General features: G+C 48.4%; 1 protein-coding gene across 4 annotated transcripts in view; it reads right to left on the bottom strand.

The window, feature by feature from the left end:
• The window catches only part of MASP1 (MBL associated serine protease 1), a 72411-nt gene that overhangs the window by 10669 nt on the left and 39275 nt on the right, over positions 1-22467 (bottom strand). For 2 of the 4 annotated variants that reach the window (XM_066240897.1, XM_066240898.1), the window contains exons 9-11: positions 14134-14271; positions 13229-13303; positions 2138-2275 (exon numbers count right to left, since the gene is read on the bottom strand). In XM_066240897.1, coding sequence (XP_066096994.1) covers positions 2138-2275; positions 13229-13303; positions 14134-14271 — 351 coding nt within the window. Of the gene's footprint in view, positions 1-2137; positions 2276-7665; positions 9256-13228; positions 13304-14133; positions 14272-19435; positions 19759-22467 lie in introns of those variants that run through there. The other 2 variants (XM_066240896.1, XM_066240899.1) reach the window with 2 other exon arrangements.

The following is a 22467-nucleotide window of genomic DNA, read 5'->3' as shown; positions in this document are numbered from 1 at the left end:
GGAGCAGGTCCCAGGCTCTACTTGGCCTTCTCAAAAGAAGCCAGGTGCTCTGGCTACCGGGTTCTGAGTGGAGCTCCATGCAGACCACCCTCTTTCCCTGAGGCATTTTTTATCTCTGTCCGCAGCAAGCGACTACTGGCCAAGTTTTCCAGGTGTATAAGGGTGATAAGCCAGGTAGGAGAACCTCCTTCTGAACAGGGCTCCGGGCCATTGGGATGCACCCAGGGGTGTGCAATGGTGAGTCCAGAGATGTGGCTTTGCCTCCCAGCTCTGCAAATACTCTTGGAGTCCATGAGCCAGGCTCTACTTAGCCTTCAGTGTGGGCACTGAAACAGGGGTGCCTTCCCTCCTTCCCCTGTTCCTCAGCCCCTTTCCTGCTTCCTCTGCCCTCTCCCACCCAGCACCACCTCTATGGGACTGACTACCAGGAGGAGGAGAGAGTCTAGATTAGGAGAACTGTGTCGGGTGGAGCGTGAAGGGATAGAGAAGCAAACGCCTAACATCTTCAAAACATAAGAGGGAATAAATATGTGGTAGATACAAATAAGCCTTGAACATTATTGAACTTAACAACCTCAAGGCTTAAGAAAACCAATCTAATTCTTAAAACCATGGACACACGATCTATCTCTTTCACCCACATGCTAATGAAGTCAGCAGTGACTGCTGAAGCGGTCTCGCTCCCCGCCCCTTGTCCGCCCCTCCCACCACCTCTCTGCTTCCTTTCTGACCCTTTCTTCCCTGCTTCCTTCCTCCTGTTCTGTCTTTCTGAGCTCTCCTCTCTCTTGGGTGTCTCATGCCCTACCTGTCTTTCTTTCTTTCTTTTGTCATATTTGTTTATTTTTATTTTCTCCTTTATCTCTTTTCAGTTCACGCTCTCATCTTCCAGGTCTCTCTTGTGTGTTATCTGTATCTCTCTCTGTGTCTTCCTATCTCTGTCCTTCTAGTTCTGTCTCTCTGTCCCTCCCCCTTCTGTTCCTTGGTCCTCTCCCCTGCCCACTCCCCACAGAGCTGCCCCTGTCACTTGTACTCACTCTCTGTGGCCCGTTGGGAGGCTCCATAGGGTGAGAACTCTCATCTCTGTGTCTGTGGGGATGTGAGGAGCAGGTGCTAGCAGAGGAGGGCTAACACCTGGTCGCCATTTCACATATCGCAGGGCATCTGGACTGCAGCCCTGGTCCAAGCCTGGTGCCTCCCCAGGGATTCCGAATGGGAGCTGTCCTCACCTTACAGCACCCTGGAGGAGGCGGGTCAGGGAGAGGCAGGGCCAGCAGCCCAGGAGCTGACCGGGCAGTCATGGACCATTCAGACCTCCTTCCTCTGTGATGGGATCAAACCAGGAACTGGCTGTCAACTCTAGAGTGCTAGTAATTTTTCTTATGATGTCAGAGCTGGAATGGACCTTAGATCATCTGGACCGAATTGTGGCGGAAAGATCTATCTGCCGTTCCCGTCCTGCCCCTCTCTCCCACTCCCACCACATTGAATCCATTACAGAATTATTCTGATGATTCTATTTCCCAGTGCTTTTGACTTTGCCCCATTTCCATCCCTCGCCCCCTGTTCTTTTTCCGGAGCTAATGACTTCCTTCCCCACTGCTGCCATAGCCACCTCACTGAACCCCTGGTCTCTTGATTGACACCCTCCTTACCAATCTACACTGCCCTTGGAGAGAACTTTCCAGAACATGCTTATAAACCTACATTAGTGTTCAGAATAAAAACCTAAATTCCTAAGCAGGGCATTTAAGGATTTTGTAACTCTCCCTACCTAACTTCTGCAAGATGAATTTTCCGATTCTCCCAGATCCCACGACCCTGACACATCCTGCCTTTGAGCCATGCGTAGTAATCCATCTTTGAGGGGCTGACTCTCTGATACTTCCAAGTGCCAGAGACTGCCCAGGACTCAGTAGGTTTTTGTTGACTAAAGGAGCCAGCTAGAGTAGAGACTCATGTCTTCTGGCTCCAGTTAAGGGCTCTTTCTATAATACTGTACTTCTGGGTCCAGCTACTAGTGTAGACAGTGTCTCTCAATGAAGAAATGTTGATCAGTTTACAGAAAGAGGGTCAGGTGCTGTTGCTTCCACCCCAGCCCCTAACTCTGGATTCCCCACCCCTTCCACCTTTTTCTTACCTAGAAGGGAGCCGCCACAGAAGGGCTGCCCATTCAAGTGTGACAACATGGCAATCCAGGGGGTGGTGCCCTTCTCAGCCGGGCGTCCATGGAAGATCCTGGCTATCAGCTTCCGGGAGAATTTGGGGAGCCCACACACTGCAGCCAAGGGAGGGAGAGACATGTTACACTCTTGGCTCCATCTCGCCCTTTGCCAGAGCTTATTACTCTCTGTTAAAAACATCTGTTGGAGGTCGCCGGTTCGAAACCCTGGGCTTGCCTGGTCAAGGCACATATGGGAGTTGATGCTTCCAGCTCTTTCCCCCCTTCTCTCTCTCTCTGTTTCTCTCTCTCTCTCCCCCCCTCTCTCTCCTCTCTAAAAATGAATAAATAAAATTAAAAAAAATAAAAATAAATAAAAATTAAAAAAAAAAACAAAAAAAACAAAAAAAAACATCTGTTGGCCCTGGCCGGTTGGCTCAGCGGTAGAGCGTCAGCCTGGTGTGTGGGGGACCCGGGTTCAATTCCCGGCCAGGGCACATAGGAAGCGTCCATTTGCTTCTCCACCCCCCCTCCTTCCTCTCTGTCTCTCTCTTCCCCTCCCGCAGCCAAGGCTCCATTGGAGCAAAGATGGTCCGGGCGCTGGGGATGGCTCCTTGGCCTCTGCCCCAGGTGCTAGAGTGGCTCTGGTCGTGGCAGAGCGACGCCCCGGAGGGGCAGAGCATCGCCCCCTGGTGGGCAGAGCATCGCCCCTGGTGGGCGTGCCGGGTGGATCCCGGTCGGGCGGATCCCGGTCGGGCGCATGCGGGAGTCTGTCTGACTGTCTCTCCCCATTTCCAGCTTCAGAAAAATACAAAAAACAAAACAAAACAAAAAAAACATCTGTTATTTTTTGATCTCCCAGCATTCATTGCTCCATTCAGCAACAGCATGGCAATTTTCCTCTGGAATCTGTTCTTCTCCTATTCCCAGTCCATATATCCTGAGTTGGAATGACTTTACCTCTGGTTTTAGGAGTAGGAATATGACCCAGACCTAACTAACTCCTCTCATCTTCTGCTCACAGCAATTGCTCAGAGATGGGCATGTAACCGTGGTCAGGCCTATGAAAGCTTGAGAGTTTTGCTAAGTGCATCAGAGAGAGAGAAGGCCTTTCTCTGCTGGACTTGTTGAGCTATTGGCTATAAGCCCAGATCTGATAGTGATCACTTCATGGAGAGTCTTCTGAGAATAATGTTACTAACAGAGAAAAGCAGAGCTGGAAGACAAAGAGTGAAGCAAGAGGAAGGTTGTATCCTGACATTTAAGTCCCTTGATCTAAGCATAGCTGAAGCCTTTGGTATAGACTTTTCAGTTATGTGAGCCTATGATTATCTCTCTCTCCCTAAGCTCACCTCCTGATCCCACTCCCAGCAGATGTGCTCAGAGTCCACTGGGTGGGAAACGCCCAACCATCCCTCTCTCCATTCACTTCTCCTGTAGACTTTCTGCTCTTCAGAACCAATTCTGGGCTTTGTATCTCCTCACTTCCAAACTCTTGGGGACCTGGCTTTGGGGATTCTTATCCCTTTCCTGTATTTTGCATCTCTACTTTGTCTATACCTCCAAAACATGGTCAGGACTTCTTATCCTAAAATAAAACTTCTACCCTCCCTGCTTCCCATACGATTCAAAGTATCTCCTGCTTCTCCCTTCTATATCCAAGCTTCTGGGAAGAAGAGTTGACAGTCTCTACATCCTCCCCTCTCCTTTGACGGGAATTAGGAAGAAGCACCATGCTCTGCACATGCTTGGAAGTAAAGTGGCCATTTGAATATTTAGTAGATCCACAACCATAGATGGAGATAGAGTGGCTCTGGGCCCATAAATGATAGGAAGATGTTATTGGAAATTTTGTATTCTTCATGCCTAGGAAGTCTTGTCCTGTGACTCCTCACTATTGATGCTGGAGCATTGTTGTTCTGGGTGAGACTAGATATAGCTTTGACTTTTGAAAGAGCAAAGCCCAAACCAAAGTCTGGACTATTGTAAAAAAAAATATATAGGTTTCAAGGAAACACAACCAGGAGAACTGAGCATATAATTTTTACTATAAGTCATAGAGGAGGGAGAATGTAAGGGCAGTGCAGTGTCCTGCCTCAAGAAAGAGATAAAACCGAGAAGAAGCCTGGAAGGGAGGCGGGAGGAGGAGGAAAGGGAAGGGGGTGGAATAGAAGAAGAAAAAGAAGAGAAGGAGGAGGAGAAGAAAGGAGGAGCGGACAGAGAGGGTTAGGGGCTTTAAACACCAGTGTGATGCCTGCTCCCTGGCTGTTCTTTCAGAATTGACAATAGAGACTGGGACCTTGTCCCTGGGGAATGTCCAGCCTAAGGTGATCCTTTGGACTATCCTGTGGCATTTGCACTGTTAACTACTTTTCATCTCCCTTGACACTTTTCCTCCGTGGCGTCTCTTCCTGTGTTCCTGATCCTTCTTTTTTGTGTCTCTTCTTTCTCTTCTTTCTGTGCTCCCCATGCTGCTATTTCCCTTGTTTGGTCCTCGCCCCTTCTCCCCTTTCTTTCTGATAAGTTCCAGTAGATAATACCATCTCCTCTCATGCCATCTATCATACCACCTATATACACTGCTGGACTTCCAATCAGTATCTCTAATTTACCACCTCCTTTGACATACAGTGGTACCTTGAGATACGAATTTAATTCATTCTGTAACCAAGCTCGTAAATCAGTCAACTCGTATATCAAACTGCTGATACTGGACCCGTGCACCAACGTGCCAACTAGTGGCAGCTTCCCAAATCATGATTCATATCTCGGAATTTCACTCAGATCTCGAACAAAAATATGGACCGAGTTGCAGCTCATATCTTAAAAAATTTGTATGTTAGGCCTGACCAGGTGGTGGTACAGTGGATAGAGCATCGGACTGGGATGTGGAGGACCCAGGCTCGAGACCCTGAGGTTGCCAGCTTGAGCGCGGGCTCATCTGGTTTGAGCAAGGCTCACCAGCTTGGACCCAAGGTCACTGGCTCGAGCAATGGGTTACTCGGTCTGCTGTAGCCCCATGGTCAAGGCACATTTGAGAAAGCAATCAGTGAACAATTAAGGTGTTGCAACGAAAAACTGATGATTGATGCTTCTCATCTTTCTCTGTTCCTGTCTGTTTGTCCCTCTCTATCCCTCTCTCTGACTCTCTCTGTCTCTGAAAAAAAAATTGTATGTTGGTCTGTTTGTATCTCAAGGTACCACTGTATCTCCTTCCTAATGTCTCCCACTGGATTGCTCATAAACTCTTTAAGCACAGCAAAACTGAGCCCTGGTCTCTACCCTTAACCTTTTCTTTGTTATTCGGGCATCTGTTAATGTCTGCACTGACCTCATCTTGTTGCCTCCCTTGTTATCACCCCCACATTCAGTCATTAAACCAGTAAAACATCACCAGGGGAAGCAGAGAATAATGTGTCTCTTCCACTCCATGCCACAGGGTGCTTTGCATGTAACCTCTTGACCCCTCAGTGTGTCAATATGTCACAACACACAGTCAAAATATCTACAGGAAAGAAATATAATAGAACACAAAACATGATTGTCCTTGAAACCGGCTACATATAAAATGTAAAACAGAACAGAGAATTGTTTTGGTTCTCAACAATGTAAAAAGCATGACATTGTCGTTATAATGCAAATTCCAAACGAAGGCACAGCATGAAGGCACCCTAGTGAGCCCTCACTAACTGGCTAGCTTGTGCTGCACCCCCACCCTGCACCTGCCTCTTTCTGTGCCTAGACACCAAGCCCTACAAATACACTAAAATGTTTTAAACTCCTCGCCCCTCCATCTGTGCTCTCGTAGCTCTAGGTTTGGTGGGTTTCACCATCTCCCTTCAGAGTGATTGCAGCAGCGTCCCAGCCGCTCCAACTCAGGCCCTCCCACAAGCCATTTTCCACTCTATGCTGCCCACCCTCAGACCTGTTGATGCAGAATTTCCACGGGGAGAGAGACCCAGGAATCTGCATTTTCTAACAAGCATTCCAAATGATTCTGACGTACTTCAAATTAGAGAACCACTAGTTACAGGACAGAGTGCAAACATCGTGTGGCTTTCGAGACTCTGTTCTCCCTGAATAACCATTGCTCCCACTCCACCCACGCGTGCTTTCCTGCTCGACCTTGGTCCTCTCTGCCCGTCCCCTCCAGCTCCCAGGGCGGCCTTTGCTACCTCTCTGCCAAGCTCCCAGACTCCCTTCAGCTATACGGATGTCTTGCTCCTTTTAAAGTCCCGGATTACTGCAATGTCCATTCATTTTATAACACTCAACTCCTTTTGCCTTGCATGCTAGCTTGAGCTCTTTGAAGTCAAGGACTTACATAGCAGGCAATGCAAGGAAGAAATGTGCAGCATCTGAGAGGGCCCCTGTCCACAGCCCACCCCGTTCCTTGTCACCTTTGCTTGAGTGATGTCTAGGTGATAAAAGTTGTACTTTTTTCTATACTGGGAGTGGTTTTGGCTTAATGAGGGGCACGTTATTTTTTAAAGAGTCAAAACAAACACATATGAACCACAAGCAACCCCCCCACATGAAGATTGTTGATTATCCACAGAGGTTTTATTTCCACTTTAGACTCCTGACAGGAGAAACAGGGGCAGAGGCACCTTACAGAGCAGAGCGCTTGTGATATAAAATATACAATACATAGCATCCTCTACATGCAGCGTTCATAGACATAGGCGTGTGGTTCCATGGACTGATTGGAAAAGTGGACTCTTCCCAGCTGTTCTCTCGGCATCCCTCTTGGGGGCTTCTCGGCCTGCCTTTCTCTGGTGGCAAGTCCCAGGAGGGCCATCGGCCCTGCGAGGGCCAGAGAGAGGCTTCTGAGGATCGGAAGTGCTGAGTGCTGGAGCCAGGAGGCCCTGAGGGGGAGCTAATGACTTTTTTTTATGGATGGAGCAACTGAGGCCCAACAAGGGGAAGTGCTTTGTCGAAGGTTATGCAGCCGATTGGGGGCAGAGCTGGGGCTGGAGGCCAGGGCTCTCGGCTCTCTGTCTCTTCTCAGTGCCTCTCCTGGGCGAGCCTGCGGCCTTTTACTCTATCCCTGGAAGCTGGAGGGATACACCCCTCTGAACATCCATGCTGGTGGATTCTCTGAAGAGTTCAGATGCCGGCACACGGGGAAGCATGGTGGGATGAGGTCACTCCTAGTGTCCTTAGCCCGGCTTTCTTCCATTCTCCTCCCCAGAGGCACAGTGGGCACAGCGGGGGCCTTCTCTTCTGCTGAGCAACTCAGATGAGTCCCCAAGCCTGGGGCTGGGGCTCAGGGAACCTTTTCAGATGATACAATTCAAGGCTGGAAGGTTGCTTCATGCTTGTTTGGAGCAGCAGGTGTGGACACCCCTGTTGTTAGCTGGGATCCGAGAGTGACATATGGTCCCAAATGACGTGTTCTGAGTTGACAATAGGGATTTAACTGGGTTGGGGAGCCTCCCACTGCTATTCTCCTCCCCCGGACACCCAAACATTCCCAGCTTTGTGTTTGTCTTTTGAAATCCCTTTAACAGAGAACATAAAGCCTAAGGCTTGGACTGTGAGAAGCTTTTGGGGAAAAGACCTAGGGGTCAGAGTACTGCAGGGATCACACTAGGAGAGAGGGGCCTCGGGGTATGGTCCCCATCTCCCCAAACCTGAATGGTTTTCTCCTGGAGAAGGAATCATACTTGTCTGGGCCCAGAGGACAGAGCTGGGAAAATATGTGGACTCAGAGTTCAGCTCTTCATAAGGAAACATGTTCTAACAGCCGGCCCAGGTACACTGACAGTGGGTTTGAGAAGTGGATAGGGGTGAGTCAGGCCGGCCCAGTTACACTGACAGTGGGTTTGAGAAGTGGATAGGGGTGAGTCAGGCCGGCCCAGTTACACTGACAGTGGCTTTGATAGGTGGATAGGGGTGAGTCAGGCCGCTGGGGTAACACGGTCCCAGAGAGGCGTGTTAGGACTGGCCCGGACGCCTGGCTTACGTACTGCCGAGGACAGTGAGGCTCGGAGAGGGGAAGGCCCTTGCCCGGGCCGTGGACCCAGGGCTCTTGTGTAGACTTTCCCCTGTAGCACTCTGTGGCCTCTCGGGGACCTGGCCTGTCTCAGGAGGGTGGGAGCAGCATGTTCCATCCCATCTGGTCTGGTGAGTAACATGGAGTGTGCTGTCGGAAGTGAGCCTCACTCGGGCTGGGGGTAAGGCAGGCAGGCCCTGTGGAGGTCGGCCAGCTCACCGCTGCACCTGGAGCTCCCCCAGACCGTGCGGGGAGCCCATCTGCTCCCACACCCAGGCTACATAGTTGGAGACCTTCGTGTAGACCCCGTAGACCTGCTTACTGCCACATTCTTCAGGGCCCCCCCAGGACACCAGGCCTTGGGCCACCCAGGTCTGGCTCGAGTCGTCCAGGATGATGAAGGCCCCCCCGCTGTCCCCGAGGCACGTGTCCTTGCCGCCCTCGTAGTAGCCGGCACAGAACATGTTCTCGGTGACACTGTAGTTGCCCAGGCGGGACTCATAGCTGGTTTTACACTCGGCGTGGGGCACCACGGGTAACTTGACATACTGCAGGACATCTGACAAGGTCCGCGTGCCGCTGCTGATGATCTCATCCACGGTCACGTTAGGGTTGGAGATGCCCCAGCCTGCTACCAGGCCCAGCATGTGGGGCGCCGGGCCTTCGGGTTCGGGCCTTGGCAGGCAGATGGGCATGACATGGGGCCCCAGGGGCACGGGCTCCTGCAGCTGAACCAGAGCTATGTCATGGTTGTAGTTCTGGATGTTGAAGTCTGGGTGGAGCACCACTCGGGCAGCCGAGCTGTTGACAGCCCCCGACTTGTCCCGCATGTCATGCAGGCCCAGGTAGACGGTGATGTGCTCCTTGGAGACTGGCGTTACTGTGTTGTCTCTGCGCTGGGAGCGCAGCACGTGGGCTGCCGTGAGGATCCACGACTCGGAGAGCAGGGCTCCACTCCCGAACCACTTGTCATTCGGCACCCTCGAGGTGTCCTCCACCACAATCAGGGCCTGCCACGGGAAGAGGCCGGGCTCGGCGTTCCGCCCCCCAATGATGCGCTTGACCAGGCTGGGCAGGGAGCGGGAGGGCTGGCCGCACACTGTAGGGAGGAGGGGTGGGGACAAGAGACAGAGACTGGTCAGGTGAGCCACGTGGAAAGAGCCACTAAGAGAAATTCACCTCTCGCCCACTGTAGATTATGCCACCACAGGACCCTACTCTACATCATGGGGACACACGACCCCCCCACCCCCCATGTGGGGTCATGTGTGGCCTAAGTCTTTCTAGTCTGGCCAACCTGTTATGTGGACCTTCTGGAGCCAGGGCCACCTATGGACTAGACCATTTTACACATAGACTGTTACCATCTTGAACCATTTCTAGCCAGGATCACTTTTGGCCTAGACCATCTTGGGCCAGGCCTATCTCTAACACTTCTCCCCTTTCTCTTCTAGAAAGGCATCTCATATTCTAGAAATAGTTTTTACTGTGGGCACTTGGAAAACTTCTCAAAACAGTAGGTCATGGGCTTTGAGAGATGAAAGGGAACTAAAAGATTGTTTAGCAGGACACAGCAAACACTGGACTGGGAACCAGGACACCCGAGGCCTTGACCCGGCTTTTCTCCCCTGTGGCCCGTGGGACTCTGGGCAAGTTAATTGCCCTCTCTAGATTTTAATTTTTGATCTGCTAATCAGTTAATCAAGATGATCTCCAAGGATCTTTCAAATTCCAAATTCCTTTAATTTTTATTTCATTTGCCCTGGACAGCCCCATTTGATAGGTGAGTAAAACTCTCCAGAGGTTAAGTGACTAGCGCAAGGTCACATGGCTATTAAGATAAGTAGCAGGGGCTCCATTAGATTCTGAGATCAAAGTCTTATCCTATATCTCAGTTTCTCATTGCATGTAAAGAGCACATGATGTGCCCTCTAACCTTTTCTTCTCTAGTAGTTAGGACTCATGCAGTGAATGGATGCCAGGGAAAGGTGGCATAATCTACAAGCAATGATGAATGGGCCCTGTTCTGAGCCACCCATCATTGCACCCCAGATCCCTGTAGTACCTTCAGGGGAAGAAGAAAGGTCTGATCAAACTTCGTTCCACTGAGGTGTACCCCGAGCATGCACATGCACCACCAGCCTCCTGTAGCCAAACACTTCTGGCTCATGAGCAAAAGGTCTTCCGTACCAGACCCGCTGGCTAAGAACAGGTTCACATGGGCCCTTCCCAACATGGTTCTTAGGCCTGGGAGGTAAGCCTCGGTGAGTGTGGGCCTTCTCTTGGTTGCGAATGGCCAGGCTATACTCCTTGGCCCTGGAAACTGTCAACAATCTTTTAAAGACCAAAGAACATTTGAGTGTTGTTGGTAACTTTGTGAGGTCAGGCTTTCAGAAACCTAATACTTTTCAGATGCTCCTCTTCCTGATGCCAAATGCTTCTTACGTGGTCCTGAGGCACCCTGTTGTTCAAACCAGGCCAGATGTGAGCTGGCCTCTACTAACTCTCTGTGGTCTGGCCTTTGACAGTTGGAAGCCAGACTCCCAATTACAAGCAGCAGCCTACAAGGTGACATCCCAAGGCAGGTCTGTGATTAGTACTGCTCAGTGACTCATCTAGTGCCAAAAGGCCCTCATCTGGTGAAAGAAATGCCTGTGGCTTAGCCCATGATCACAAGGCCGGTGCTGAATGGTATCTTTTCCAACCAAGGTGCCAGTGGCATAACCCAGGTCACAGAATGTCAGAGTTGGAAAAGCTTGTAGAACAGCTAATTTACAGTTGGAGAAACCAAGGTTCAGAGAAGAAAAGAGACATACTCAATGTCATTAGTGGCAGAGCCAGAGGTAGAGCCTGTTTCTAGTAAGTCCAGCTTCATCTTTACCACAAAAGACTGTTTTTCTTCTGATCTGCTCTTATAGTTCCAAGAGGTTGAATAACGCAACAAGCCTTTGAGTGGGCTCATGAAAACGGGGCCATTCTTTTTTGGCTAAAACCATTCTACATCTAGTTTTTCTTGGGAGAAAGGACTCTTCTTGAAATACTATTGCTTCAGCTATATAGAAATCAGACTTGTGCTCTAGAAGACTGGAGGTACTGAGGGAGGGCTTTTTACACAAAAATGTACTATTCTAAAATCTTAGGTTCAAGAGGTGACATCAAATATAATCAGAATCAAGAATGGCTCAGCATTGCTTGTGTTGACATTAAAAGTCTCAGGTTTACCTTCCAGTTCTGCCCCTAACTCTCTGTGGGCAACCTTGGATAAATCAAACCCATTCTTAATTTTATTGTGTATAAAATAAGGGGTAAATAATATTTGTTTAACAGTTTTCTTGGAAAGATAGATATTATGATGATTGATGAAATGGTTTTCTCTATACTGGCTTGTTTCTGGATTTAAACTCAGTGGTTTAGGAGAGGAGAATATATAAATCTCTGTCCTGGTTCAATAATACACCATGGTTCTGCCCAACGCCAAGTGTTAAAATAATTTTATGACTCATTATATCCAAGATGCCTTGTATAAATATAGAGGGTGATGACCATTAAAAGTTATCAGATGTCATGGATTACATGGTTCTGCTACCTTACTTCTGAGTTATAGATTCTGAGCCCCAGAGAGATAATATTACTTATCAAAGATCACAATTAGGAAATGATGGCACCAGGACTAGGACCCAGGCCCCTGACTCCCAGCTCAGAGCCTCTTCCCCTTAGAGAGGTTGCAACATGGCTTCCCAGGATGAAGTCTATCAGCAGTGCTATTTTCTTTGGCCCACATAGTATTTTGGAAAATAAGGATTTGACTCTCCAGTTTGTTCCAGCTTCACTATTTCCCATTTTCTCTGAGGCTTTGCCAACTGTATAAAGCCTTGGGTGTCCTTCTAGTTAAGCCTAAATGAGATGGCGGGGATCAGTGGGGTGTGAGTAGGTTGACCTTTCCCCTGTTTTACCTCCTGAAGTATTCTTTCTTAAGCTTAAAGCCTACCTATGTGAAGTCTTCCTGACCCATCCTCACCTCTCCACACCCAGACAACCACATGCAGTCACTTCCTCCTTCTCTGGGGTCTCATAGCTCCTGTGAGGCCAAAACTGACTCCCAAATATTAACACTTTCTTCAGTTCTTAAGGATAATGGTAGATGACTCCATAGCCTTTCCATTTTAATGTCTAATCTAACATCTAGAAACCTACTGAGTAATATGGAGGGTTATTAAAATGTAGCAGTCAAATAATAACACTATCTCAGTCTACCTAACACTCTAATGCAGTAAGATACACGTGCCACTCAATGCTTAACCATGCTGTGAAGTTCTACAGTTGGAGTGAACACACAGAACAGTATTGCTCCTCAGTGCTGTCTTGAATGGTTTTGTCTTTCAATTATTGCTGTTCTTGCTTTTTAAAGAATAAATTTCTATGTTATGAATATGACTTAATTTTTGTGGGTTATTTTTGAATCCTACAGTGTGCATTTAATAAGTCAATTTTAATATATACATATATACACCATGATTGCGATGCAAATTATCCATACTTTCAATGTTAATGCAACTATCCACAATATATCCCCTAAGTCAATGTTCACAGTGACACTGCTTGTTACCAAGTCTTTTTTTTCATCTTAAAGTGGGTCAGTGGGTGAGCCACAAGGAGGCAGCAGTCAATAAGACCTGATTACATTGATGGCTGAAAGAACTTACTCTGTCTTGTAGTTATTTGGCTGACGTTGTTAGTTTCCTCTACAGCATGGTAAGCACTTGAGGATGAGGTACCCGCTCTCTATATTTTCCTGACACACACAAACTGTGGGTCAAAAAACTCACAGTGCAAAGGAAGCAGAGCTGCAGGGAGGGGAGACGGAGATGGTCCTAGCCTGATAGAACAGGTGAATATAGAGACTGGTTGGTTTGAGAAGGTGTGAGTCTAGGCTTCTTGGACCTTTGACCCTCTGGAGGAACCTTAAAAAACAATCAAAGCATCATGTCCCCTACTCTCCACTCCATTTACATCCAGAGCACCTGCGGCCCAAAGGTCTCAAACAGGAGACCGAAGGCTTGAGGGTGAGGTACCTGGCAGGCAGGTGGGCTGGCTTCTCCCCAGGACTTCATTCATCCAGACTCCTTGGGCAGAACAGGTATATATACCTGGGAGAGTGAGGAAAGATTGAAGAAAAGGAAGGAAATGGTTGAGTTAAAGCACATGAAAAATGGATGTGGATTCTTAATCCCTCTGTTGTGGATCATTGTAAGTCTTCCAGATTGTCTTTCCGATACCATTCCCTCTGAGCCAGTCCTCTTTGCAACCTGGAGGCTTTTTCTAATATGGAATCCGACCGTGTCTCCCTCTTCTCAATATCATCAATAGCTTTCCAGTGCCATCAAGAACAAACACCACATGCGTCCCAGGCTCTGTGCAATCTGATTCCTGCCTGTCTGGGGGCTGCTCCCTCCCCCCTGGCCCTGCCCAGCCCCCGGCAGGCACTTCTCATCGTTAGTTATGCAGGACTTGATTCACACAGTGCTCAGTGGCACCTTGCCCTCCCCTCTCTCCTCCACTTCACACACTCTTTATCGAACCACTCCTGTCTACATCTCATCCGAGTCTTATTGTACCTCTGTGAGCTATATTACTGCTCCCTTTTTGCGGTAAGAACTTGGAGGCTTTGAGAAATTAGAAAAATTTTCTTAGTGCTAGTCTGCAGCAGAGGCAGAACTGGTGAAGCTTCTCATCTCCCTGAGGGTTCCTTCTCTGTGGGAGGCTGTGAGTGTGGATATAGGGTTGCCATGTGGCCTAACTCTTGGGATACAGGCCAGAGCCAGAGAGAGGCAAGGCATGTCTCCCAGGGGTTTTTCCTCCCTATTCTTCCTAAACTGTCGCCAACTGACTGGCTGTTTCAGTCCCCAACTAACCCCACCAACCCCGAGACCAGAGGGAGTGTAGTGGGAGGGGCTCACTATAGTTTAGCAGGGCTCACCGGTGATGTTGTGGTACATCTTGTAGTAGGGCTGCTGGCAGGAGTATCTGATCTCAGATTTGTATGTGGTAAGGTTGCTTCTTGTGGAGAAGGTGACCAGCCCATGTTCCAGCTCTGCCGGGGCTCCACAGTCTGCAACTGAGAGAGAAGAGAGTGAGGTCTCTCAGTGACACTTTGCTCTTTTCTTGGGGCCATCTGGTAGGTCTGTCTCACACAGATGTACAGGCTGTGCACTGCACAGAACTTTACTAAGCCATGTTACCGTCTAGGAGAATGATGCCCCTGGGATTATGGAGGCCACAACCTGAGCAGTCACTGGTGGCCTTGATTTGGGAGTCTTTTCTGAAATTGACTGTGTGGTCAACTCACCTGGCCTGATGTCAATTTCAGGGCAAGGACAGGTCTGCTGAGATTTAAACAGACCCATCTCTTCCCCACCAAGGCCCTTTTCTTGACTTGCAGATCTATTATTCAATCCTCTTAGCTTCTTCTGCCCCAGTTTAAAGCCTGTGGCTCAGCAAGAAAATTCTGGCTGCCAAGAACCAAAGAATATTCAGTTTTTCCAGAGCCAACCACATGCTGAGTAAGAGCCATTAAGTGCTCACATTGGAACTTAGCAAAGAAAAAGGGTTAACAGAAAGAAACTCAGCACAGCCCCACACTGCTGGCTCAGAAGTCAGAAGGGGGGGGGGTCAGGGTGGACCAACTTTTAGTCTTCACCTATTTGTTTTCTCCAATCACTGGTGGCTGGACGTTGGGGCTGGCTGTAGGATAAGACCAAAGATGCCTGCCCTACAGATGTGGTCTTAAGGGCGGCTGACGGTCCAACCATGTCTCAGGGGAGTTCCCAGCACTGATACTGTCTATTACAAGCTTGCAGCAGACAGGTCAGAGGTAGAGGACCCAAACTGTCAGAGTCTGTTTGTGGGCCTCCATTAGAGGATGGTGTTCATTTCTATGGAAATCCTAATCTTAGGTCTAACAGCATCTGCCGGAGTTGAAGAATCAGAAGAGTCACAGTGCTTCATAGTTACAAAGGCAGGTGACCTAGAACATCGTCTTTACAGATGACCTCAGAGGAGAGACTTGACTGGTCTCAGGTCACACAGTTGTGGTGAGGGAAACAGACCTGAACTTAAACTCAGTGCTCAGTGTTTTTTAAATAAACCAAACTAACAGTTCTTAAGGACCTGTTTTCTAGTTGAAACTACCTATAAGCAATATTAGCTGGGTTAGGGTGGACATTAGTTGTCAATCTTCCGATAATTTCAGAGGACTGCATTCCAAGGCCCTGGTAGGATTTCCAGTTTCCTACTTCCTGAATTTTATCTGCTCACCTTGGGGAACAGAGAGGGAGCGAGTTACCCCTGAGATGATACTCAGATATTGAGCCTTCTCACTTTAGGACTCCAAATTCATCTGTTTGATTGAACAGAGTTGTCAAATTAAAACACAGCTAAATCCAAGGCCTTCCAGGATGGAGCAGAGGGTAAAGGATGGGAGTAAATGCAAGTCCCTTCTACCCACAAGGAAGGCAAAAGCCAGGAGATCTGCTTAGTGTTTTGTCCTGGCCTCTAGCCCATCTGGACAGCTCATTCCCATTTGCTTTGCTCACACAAACTAGACACACTCTTCCACCCTGTGATGAGAATCCCTGAAGGTCAGCACTAGGACAGCAAAAGGATATAATATTTATTATGGAAAGCTATCAATAGTTTAAAATGTATTTTATGCTGAGTCTCAAAGCAGAGGTGTGGTCTGAGGGGACCACAATGGCATTAAAATGCCATTGACTGGTGCCTGGATCTCGGTATTACTCTTGTTTCCCTGAACTTTGGTCTAGCAGTGCATTTCACCCAAGGCAGCCTTGAGACCTGACACATAACACCAGATTGGAGGAGTTCCAGAGTGGGCCTTAGACATAGTGAGGGGTCAGGCTGTGTGACGTGGCCAGCACTGGTGAGAAATAGGGGGTCGGGCTGTGTAACGTGGCCAGCACTGGTGAGAAATAGGGGGTCGGGCTGTGTGACGTGGCCAGCACTGGTGAGAAATAGGGGGTCGGGCTGTGTAACGTGGCCAGCACTGGTGAGAAACAGGGGGTCAGGCTGTGTAACGTGGCCAGCACTGGTGAGAAATAGGGGGTCGGGCTGTGTGACGTGGCCAGCACTGGTGAGAAATAGGGGGTCAGGCTGTGTAACGTGGCCAGCACTGGTGAGAAATAGGGGGTCGGGCTGTGTGACGTGGCCAGCACTGGTGAGAAATAGGGGGTCAGGCTGTGTAACGTGGCCAGCACTGGTGAGAAATAGGGGGTCGGGCTGTGTAACGTGGCCAGCACTGGTGAGAAATAGGGGGTCGGGCTGTGTAACGTGGCCAGCACTGGTGAGAAATAGGGGTCAGGCTGTGTAACATGGCCAGCACTGGTGAGAAATAGGGGGTCGGGCTGTGTAACGTGGCCAGCACTGGTGAGAAATAGGGGTCAGGCTGTGTAACGTGGCCAGCACTGGTGAGAAATAGGGGGTCAGGCTGTGTAACGTGGCCAGCACTGGTGAGAAATAGGGGGTCAGGCTGTGTAACGTGGCCAGCACTGGTGAGAAATAGGGGGTCAGGCTGTGTAATGTGGCCAACACTGGTGAGAAATAGGGGGTCAGGCTGTGTAATGTGGCCAACACTGATGAGAAATAGGGGGTCGGGCTGTGTAACGTGGCCAGCACTGGTGAGAAATAGGGGGTCAGGCTGTGTAACGTGGCCAGCACTGGTGAGAAATAGGGGGTCGGGCTGTGTAACGTGGCCAGCACTGGTGAGAAATAGGGGGTCAGGCTGTGTAACGTGGCCAACACTGGTGAGAAATTTTCTGGGTAGAGGGTCTGTTACATCACTAGAGAAGTAACTCTGCCGCTGTTAGAGCTGGTCCTACAACATTTGGAGGAGGTGATCCATAGTGAAAAATGGAGCCACTGAGGCTTGAGTAGAGTGAGCAAGGAAGGGGTGTGCCCTCTCCCCAAGTCTGCGGTAGCAGGTGAAGGGCCATGTCTTTCTGTAGTCTGGAGACCACTTCATTGGTTTTGTTAGTTTTCTTTTTTTAAGTGAGAGAGAGAGAGACAGACAGACAGGGACAGACAGACAGGAAGGGAGAGATGAAAAGCATTAACTTATAGTTGTGGCACCTAATTGTTCATCAATTGCTTTCTTATATGTGCCTTGACCTAGGGCTCTAGCTGACCCAGTAACCCCTTGCTCAAGTCAGTGGCCTTGGGCTTCAAGCCAGCAACCATGGGGTCATCTCTGTGATCTCACGCTCAAGCTGGTAACCCTAAGCTCAAGCTGGTGAGCCTGTGCTCAAACCAGTGACCTCAGAGTTTCAAACCTGGGTCTTCAGTGTCCCAGGCTGACGCTTTATCCACTGCACCACCACTTGTCAGGCCACCTGCTTTTTTGAGAGGCCTTGAGCAGCTTGGCCCAGCACCATCAGAGATGCTATATTCAAACCCTGCTTCCTTAGCTCATCAATCTTCTTTGCTTCAGGAAGTGGTTCATTCTTTTCTCTAAAGCTTGCTCTGGCCACTCTCACACTCTGGGGTCAAAGTGCCTTTCTCTTTCCCATTCCCTTGCTCTCCTTTTCTCCTCCCTTTCTCATTATTCTCTGAGATGTCATGTACCATCCAATGCATCATCTCCATTGTCATCATTTGCTACCGTTTATTTCCTTCAAACACATTTTTCTTTTCTTTTTATTAAAAAAAAATTTTTTTTTCTTAAGTGAGAGATGGGGAGGCAGAGAGAGATTCCCACATGCACCCGGCCAGGATCCACTCGGCAAGCCCTTTTTGGGGCAATGCTCTGCCCATCTGGGGCTACTGTTCTGTTGCTTGGCAACCAAGTTATTTTTAGCACCTGAGGTGAAGCCATGGAGCCATCTTCAGCACCTGGGCCAACTTACTTAAATCATTTGAGCCATGGCTGTGGAAGGGAAAGAGAGGAGAGAGAGAAAGAGAGAGAGAGAGAAGGGAGGGGTGGAGAAGCAGATGGTTACTTCTGGGTGCCCTGACTGGGAACCGAACCCAGCACTTCCACATGCTGGGCTGATGCTCTACCCCTGAACCAACCAGCTGGGGCCAGACATAATTTTCTTGACCTGCTCTCTTGAGCATACTTTGCTGTAATTTAGGAACTTCCTAGAGAACTCAGAGGTGGCTCGGTCCGGGGATGGCCCACTTTCTCACCCAGCCTCATCCCCATTCTTCCTCCAGGTGTATTTATGCTGCAATGACACAGACACTTTCCTGTACCTCTCTCACACATGCCGTTCTCCCCACATGGGAAACCCTGTGTCTCCTCCATGCTCTGGCCATCTTGAGGCCTTAACCATTGCTTTTTCTTGAAAGCCTTTCCTCATTCTTCTAATCAGATAGGGCTCCTTCTGTACTTTGCTGAGTCCTTTATTTATTGACCTCTCTCTGATGTATGCATCTTATGTTACCTAGTATTACAATCATTTGGCTCCATATCAAACCATCTGCCTAAATTATAATTCTCTCAGCCACACCCAGTGCAATGTCTGTTATACTTTATGGGATTAAAAATATTAATTCAGCTGGCAGTTGGATTTAGTGACCATCTCATGTCTGTCGTAGGGGCACTCTGCCCTAGGCTGGCACTGCAGACTTTAGGCTGCTCTTTGTCCACCCTTGCAGGAGTCTGCCTTCTTCCAGAGGCCATTTCATCACCAAACTGACTCACGGTCACAATGCAATGCAAAGCTTCTCTGATACGTGTATCCAGATTTTGTTCAGGCCGAATGAAGCAGAGATTTCCAGCAGGCTGGCTGCCGCTCCACAGTCTTTATCACTACTTATGACTCAGTGGTGTCTCATGGCACCTGAGCTGAGGACTGGGGCTTTCAAGTATGAGACCTATCTTTTGAAAAACTTTAATCAGTGAATTTTCAGAAATGCAAAACATGTAAGCTCCAGAAGAAAGAACCCCTGGTGATAGACTCTCAGTCCTCTGTTAGTTCTGGTGGAAGGGAAACTTTCAGACAGGAGGATAAATCTAGACTCTAAAAATCTAAGCCATATGAGTTATTTCTAGTTCTACCTACTTACATTAAGAAAGTAGCAACAGGTAAAAATATTTAAGTCATAAACTCACAGGCATTCTGGCCTATTTAAACTTGGAATGTGGAGTGGATTGAAAATCAGGGCCTACTTTGACCTGGTCAACCTAAGGCCATGTGATTGCATATTATTAAATCTTGTGTCTTTAGGACCAAAGTCATTTTTTTTTAGAAGAATATAGTCCACTTAGAGGTGCTTAAAAAAAAATCTCCCATTGTCTTTTTATTATTTTCTAGAGTAATATTTGTATAATAGATGAACCCACAAAAGGGGAATTGTTCTCATACATGCAGGAGTTTCAACTGCTTGAGACTATGTTGCCTTGTTTATCATTCTTTCTAATCCGCAGTGAAATGGGGAGTGGAGTGTTGGTGGGTGTCGTGGGGCGGAGTAGCTCTGGGGCCCGAGTCTTGGAGTGATCCATTCTTGGATGTCTGCACTGCGTGGGGTTCTGTCAGTCACTCGGTTACTTGCTCTGACTTGAGTTCGCTCTCCACATCCATTTCGATTTCTGTCACCATGGTGAAGATCAAAGAGGGATCAGTGGGTCCAGAGAAAGGAAGCAGAGAGAAGAAGGGAGAGAAAGAGAAATATTAGCAAGCAAAGCAGAAGCAGTTTATGCAGGAAATACAGAAATCGCTCCACCAGAATTGATTAAGAATGCACAGTTTAGGTACAGCTAGTGTGAAGGACAGTTTGGCGTTGTGGAATTTGTACTATCCAGAGAATTTGCACAGTCATAAAATGCTGGCTCATGAGAATTATAAAATTCTGCCCCTCGAGTGAGCTTCACATTCATCTGATCCAAACCCTGTTTGACAGATGGCATTCAGAGTGGACCAGGACTTATCTAGGGTCACTACAGCAAGGTGGCGTCAGGGTCAGGACAACAACCCTTAATTTCTACTTCCTGTTCCGGTGCAGGTGTCCTCACAGCACACACACACTTCCTGTAAGTTCCCAACCCCTCTCCCTACAATGCCTGGTGCCTTTCAGCTTCTCAGTCTTGTTCATCTTTGCATCTCCCCTAGGACCTGGCACATGCCTGGGACGGAGAGGTGTTCAATAAATATCAACTCAGTGAACAAGCAGAGATGCTGGGCGTATCTAAACAGTGATTCTAATAGTCCTAATCCAGGCTGTGCTAGGAAAACCAGGTCATGTTAGGGAGAAAAACAAATTCCTCTTTTCTTTGGTACAAAACGACAGGCATTGTTTTGTATACTAACAAAAGTCATAAAAGCCCTGGCCGGTTGGCTCAGTGGTAGAGCGTCGGCCTGGCGTGCAAGGGGTCCCGGGTTCGATTCCCGGCCAGGGCACACAGGAGAAGCTCTCATCTGCTTCTCCACCCCTCCCCCTCTCCTTCCTCTCTGTCTCTCTCTTCCCCTCCTGCAGTGAGGCTCCATTGGAGCAAGGATGGCCCGGGCGCTGGGGATGGCTCCTTGGCCTCTGTCCCAGGCGCTAGAGTGGCTCTGGTCACGACAGAGCGACGCCCCGGAGGGGCAGAGCATCGCCCCCTGGTGGGCATGCCGGGTGGATCCCAGTCAGGTGCATGCGGGAGTCTGTCTGACTGTCTCTCCCCATTTCTAGCTTCGGAAGAATACAAAAAAAAAAAAAAAAAGTCATAAAAAAGATTACCACTGAATATAGCAGTGCCCAACTCTATCAACACTTCTGTTCTAATAAGAAGTGTGTGTGTTTTATCAGGGAAGAAAATTATTATTAAAGTTTCCTACTTTCCAAAAGTGTGAATGAGAGAAATCACACCTCTCCCTAGTGATAAATAAAAGAGTTTATACTTACTCCTGGTGCTCCACAGGTGTGAGGTATACATTAGCACAGTTAGTCCTCAGAACAGTCAGGAATATGAGAAACTGAGGCCAAAAGAGTCTGAGTAAATTGCTTAGGGACCTTCCACTGTTTGAGTCTGGATTTGAATCTAGAACTTTCTGACTCCTAAGCCACATTCTATCCTCTACACCCCACATGCTCCTTTACCTCCTCCCTCTGAACCCCCTGCTTGGGGAGAACTCAGGCTCAGCCCTGCACATGAGCCAGAGGCTGGAGGAGGAGGAGGAAGTGCAGATGTGTCTGCTGACGTCTAAGATCCTCCCTGTCTGGACCTTGTCTTTTGCATCTGAATTCTGTATAGACCTCTGCACAGGAATCCAGTAAATGTTTGTTGAAACTTTTTGTTGAAGCCATAAAATGCCCCCCGCCCTCCAACTCTGGGCTCTGACTCCAGCCACATCATCACATTGAAAAAAGAGGAAAACGAAAAACAAGCTCACTCTACTCCAAAGTTCTGCCTGGGATTTGCTTCAAGGGGGCCCCACCCTGGTGGTGTCCCCTTGAGGCAGTGGGAGCGGACCTGATGGCCCAATGGATCTGAGCCACTTAGGAGAAGGTGGGACAAGGACACCACTCGGAAGCTTCTGGGAGGTAAACTGGGTGGGGGTGGGGGGTAAGACCGGTCCTAATCCTTGATTTCTTCCCTCTCCATTCTAAAGGAAGTCCTCCATCCCTTCTTCCCTCTCTCCTTTTCCTTCCTTTTCTGTTTCTATGCCTCCTCTCATCATTGCTGTCATAGATGAGTTTCCTAGAATTGTGGTCCTTACAAGTCTTGCACTGAAATTATCTGGGTAGAAGGACAGGCCGTAGTGGCTGACAATTTGTATTTTTGCAAAGCTCACTTGATGATTTATATGGACTACATTATGTTAGAACCATTATGATATATTCTAGAATATTAAAGCTCCCAAACTCTCTATTTTACAGTTAAGGAGAAGAATCTTGTCTATGGTCACAGGGTAGGTTAGGAGCAGAGACAAGGCAAGAACTCTAGATCCAAAGAGCCCTGCTTCACACACACCCAGTGTGCTGACCTCACACCTTTAAAGCATGAGCTGTCCCAGATATATTGGCTGTGGCTGACGGCCACATAGAGACTGGCAAGGTCGCTCGGCTCCGGGCTCTGGGGCCAAAATAGTTTTCTGAATTAACTACTGCCAGAGCTAGTGTCAAACCTGGAGACACACGATTTGGCAACCTGTCCGCAGACAGAGGCAAAATTAGCATTTATAAAGTAAACTTGGACCCACAAGAAATTTCTTTTGAAATCCTAATGTCTTATCATTGAAAGAAAGATTAATAGCCCTTTTTATCCAAACCTCATGTGTCTGTGGAATTCTTTTCTCTTAAAGTGCACCTGCCAAGCTGT

This window comes from Saccopteryx bilineata, chromosome 8 (genome assembly GCF_036850765.1).
Source record: "Saccopteryx bilineata isolate mSacBil1 chromosome 8, mSacBil1_pri_phased_curated, whole genome shotgun sequence".
Taxonomy (NCBI): domain Eukaryota; kingdom Metazoa; phylum Chordata; class Mammalia; order Chiroptera; family Emballonuridae; genus Saccopteryx; species Saccopteryx bilineata.
The sequence above is the reverse complement of the archived record's forward strand: the minus strand, read 5'-3'. Positions and strand labels throughout refer to the sequence as shown.